This window comes from Micropterus dolomieu, linkage group LG01, assembly GCF_021292245.1.
Source record: "Micropterus dolomieu isolate WLL.071019.BEF.003 ecotype Adirondacks linkage group LG01, ASM2129224v1, whole genome shotgun sequence".
NCBI lineage: Eukaryota > Metazoa > Chordata > Actinopteri > Centrarchiformes > Centrarchidae > Micropterus > Micropterus dolomieu.
Window position 1 is genome coordinate 48,126,683 of NC_060150.1, and position 3,899 is coordinate 48,130,581.

The following is a 3,899-nucleotide window of genomic DNA, read 5'->3' on the forward strand; positions in this document are numbered from 1 at the left end:
TCATTAACTGGGGAAGTTAGTTAACGCCTAATTTGCATATCAACGTTATTAGACACAAATGTTACTGTGTTCACCTGCAGTGTCTCCATCAGTACATTATGTTGTAAGGCCATGAGATATTGCCTTAGCTAAACTTCAGCTAACTTATTACACTAGCTCAGCTCTTGAGTTATGCGTTACCAAGACACCAAGAGGCCTATATTGTCTTTTGTTTTATTAGCGGTAAACTCGAGGCACTGGTAGTTTAGTCTTTTGTTCATCACCACTCACCTCCACACAAGCCAAGAAAAACCCTGCTGGGAGAGAAGCTGGAGGTGGAGTCTTGATGTCTATGTGTGCGCGTGCCTGATTCTGATGATCCTGTCGGCTTGTCAGGAGATTTAAATATGAGGTTATGCTGCTGTGGCTCGTGCGTAAATGCGCACGGCGTCTCTCTTCATGGGGAGACGCTTCACCCTGTTTCACCCACCCTGAAATTCACTAAACCTATTTATTTAAACTCTGCCTGCAAACAGCGCTGCTCTCAGTTAATGCGCGCACAACCTTGTCATGTGCTTCATGTGTTTCCCAGGTCTGGACACTGACCATCTATGGTGAAACGGTTTTTTAACTTGAAATGAGGGTTGCCAAGGTGTAATCACAGAAAGCATTTGCTAAAAGTTTTCTGAAAATTAGCTTGCAACAAGAAATGTTAAATAACAAATACAAATTCTATGAGAACTACTTGCACAATATGAAAACATGAAATGCAATGTAAATATAGAAGAAACAGATCTGCCTTGTTCAACAAAACTAACTTAGGCTAAAAAAAAACAAGCTACTGATTTCTGCATTATATTCCATAATATTTTTATATTCTGATTTGTCATCAGCCACGTGCATTTTGTTTCCCTTCATATAAATAAAGAAATTTCCACCATAAATTGGTGCAGAAAATGTCTCCAGAATGCAGGAAATTAAGAGTTTAATGCTCAAAAGATTCTGGGGGGGGGGCAGACCCCCCAGTCAAATAGCCTATTTCATTAATGAATATTTCTTCAAAATAGCATCGGAGTATCTTGTTGTCTTGTTCTCGTGACTCCAATATTGTGCATTCTCATGTCTCCTGGACTAAGTGTTTGGTCACACCACTAATATGAGGCCTTAAATGTCCCCAACACTTTCCAACACAAAGTGACGCCCTTGTGTAATCCGCTGCGTCCACATGGTCCTAAAGCCTTTATTTAAGTTGAGCTTGTTATCAATGGTTTTTATTCAAATTTGTTTTATTAATAGACTATAGACTAAATATAATTACGGAGGTCTGGACCTCGGTGAACTCCTTTTTAAAGTAGTAGCCTACTGCCATAGTGATCAGTGGCTGTGATGCTGCTAGGTGGTGTATTAGAGGCCGCTCCTGTTTGTACGTGCGTGCATCAGCAGGGCGGCCGTGGTGGAGTATACAGTGGCCGAGGATACGTGCTGGTGTGTGTGGGACTAAATTCAGAGGTATAACAGGGAGAGAGGCCATGGAGAGCTTTAAAAGTGATCAATAAAACTCTGCGGCGTGGAAAATGGTCTCAGTGGTCCCTCTGAGATGCGGTGGAGTACAGGTAGAAAAGAAAATACTCAAGTAAAGTAAGGTACCTCAAATGTGTACTTAAGTACAGTACTAGAGTAAATGTATTTAGTTATTTTCCACAACTGGAGTAATTCATCCCTGTGTTATTACGGAATTATCAATCTGAGACTGAGCCCTTACACTCGTAGGAAAACAACAAAACTTTTAATTCCTGCAGACCATCATGAGACAGATGCCCGGTGTTTTGGTGTTCATGGCTGGCTGACAGATGATATCCAACAACCAGGTTGAGATGGGCATTTACTGCCACTGTGGCTGATTCTGAGAATTGCAAGTTGAAAACATGGTCAACATAAATCAAAGTTAGACTTTTACACAGTTTGTTACATCCATTACATGCACTCTAATCCTCTGTCAAGGCATCTTTTCCCCAATTAAAAATGTACACAATAAGAAACATGCAAAGCAACGAATGTGCATTGTCCAAGAAAGTAACTTACGCTAAAAAAACAAGTTGCTGATTACTACATTAATATTTTTATATTTTGTATTGTCACCTTACACCTGAATTTTGTGTTTCCATTTAGATATATAAAAGACATAGCATAAATTGGTCCGGAGAATGTCTCCAGAATGCAGGAAATTAAGTGTTTAATTCTCAAAATCTTCTGGGGGCCCCAGACCCCCCAAATCATATATCACAGAAGTGAATATTTGTTCACGTTTCAGGTGCAAGTGTATCACTGCACTCCCAATCTGAGCCCTTAAATGGCCCCACCACTTTTCAGCACAAAGTGACGCCCTTGTATGAAAGTAGTAAGGACTTTTATTAAAAAGGGTTTGGACTGTTTATTAAAAAGTTGGAAACCTTTACAAGCAGCTGCAGGGATACAATATCAGTCCGCAGGCCGGTCCACCACTTAGGACTGAAATATCAAGTGTGGGACAGATTAACATGACATTTTGTTAAAAACAAGTCTGATCACGGAGGATGAAATCTTCTGACTTTGGTGATCCTCCAACTTTTTCTCTAGCGCCACCAGCAGGTGGACATTTATATACATACCTGAAAAACTAATGACACTCCCATCAGCCTCAGCTGCAGCCTCTGATTGCATGTTTGTTTACTGGAAAAGTGATATCAAGCAAACAGAAAGCATTTAATCAGAGCATCGACAGAGGGACATGTCATTGTTCCAGTCTCTCTCTCTCTCTCTCTCTCTGTGGGAGTGGTCTCCTGCAGGTCACGTGGTCTCAGCCTTTGTTGATGTGATTCAGTGGAGAAAGAACAGGAGGACAAAAAAAAAAAAAAAGATTCCCAGTTCGACCGACCGACCTACCGCATCCATCCGTCCTCTCTCCCCGGCGCACACTCGCTCCTCTTCGGCCTGGGTGCCGCTGAAGCCCCCTTTCGGATCTCTACCTGGACCTTTTGTCTCCGCGGCGCTCCGCGCTTCTCCCCGCCGGTTAGAGGAGTGCGAGGCAGCGGGGCTGGGGGATGGAGGCTCAGTCCGGGCTGTGAGCAGACTGGTTTTAGGAGGTGGCGGAGGTGTGGGGGTCGCTGTGTGTGTGTGTGTGAAGCCCCGGGCCCTGCTTGGCTTTGTTATCCTGGGCTTCGCTCGGCAGCCCTCCTCCCGGCTTTCTCGTCGTGTTTTGCAGCCGTTTCTGCTCCGGTTCAGCATGCAGCCTTCCTCCTGAGGGACCCAGAAGGAGTTTTCAGGAGGGCAGCACATGGAGCACGTTAGGATTTAGGGCTGGTTCTGGCTGCAGGATTTGATTATCCTCCTGTTTTTGTACTGAGGATTTTTTTTTGAAGGACGAATCCAGAAAAACAGATTTGTTTTTCTCCCTCTTTACCTTTTTATCTCCTTCCTACCCATTGTACACCTCCATCTGCCTTTAGGCCTCTTTTCCTCTCTATCTCCCCCCTTCACCTCCATTTATCTCTTTATCTCATCCCTTTGAGTCTCTGCCTCTCTTCTGTCTTCATCCCTCCATCTGTCCCAGTACACTCCTCCTCCTCCTCCTCCTCCTCCTCCCCACCACCGTCCTCCATTATGGCTCCAGTGTGCCGGGTCTCCTGGTCCTGCTGCCTGCTGGTTCTGCTGGTTCTCCCCACCGTCCGGAGCTCGTTCCCCCGCAGCGGAGGCACCAGCGGAGCGGACTGTGGCCCCGGGAAGGCCGCCGACTGCACAGGTGAGCCCCTGCCTCCCTGTTTCCACCTGACCCTCCTCAGGTGGGTCAGCCTTGAAGGTGTTTGAGGAGCTGCAGGTCAGAGGTCACAGGCATCTTTATTCATTTGACCCCCCCCCCCCCCCCCCCCCCCCCCCCCCCCCCC

General features: G+C 45.6%; 1 protein-coding gene across 1 annotated transcript in view; it reads left to right on the forward strand.

Annotated features, from left to right (window-relative positions):
- Positions 1-2,843: 2,843 nt before the first annotated feature.
- Positions 2,844-3,899, forward strand: part of LOC123968311 (tomoregulin-1-like) — an 18,541-nt gene continuing 17,485 nt past the window's right edge. Inside the window, exon 1 of the mRNA XM_046044995.1 lies at positions 2,844-3,757. Within this exon, the coding sequence (XP_045900951.1) occupies positions 3,619-3,757 (139 nt within the window). The 5' untranslated portion in view covers positions 2,844-3,618. The remainder of the gene's footprint in view (positions 3,758-3,899) is intronic.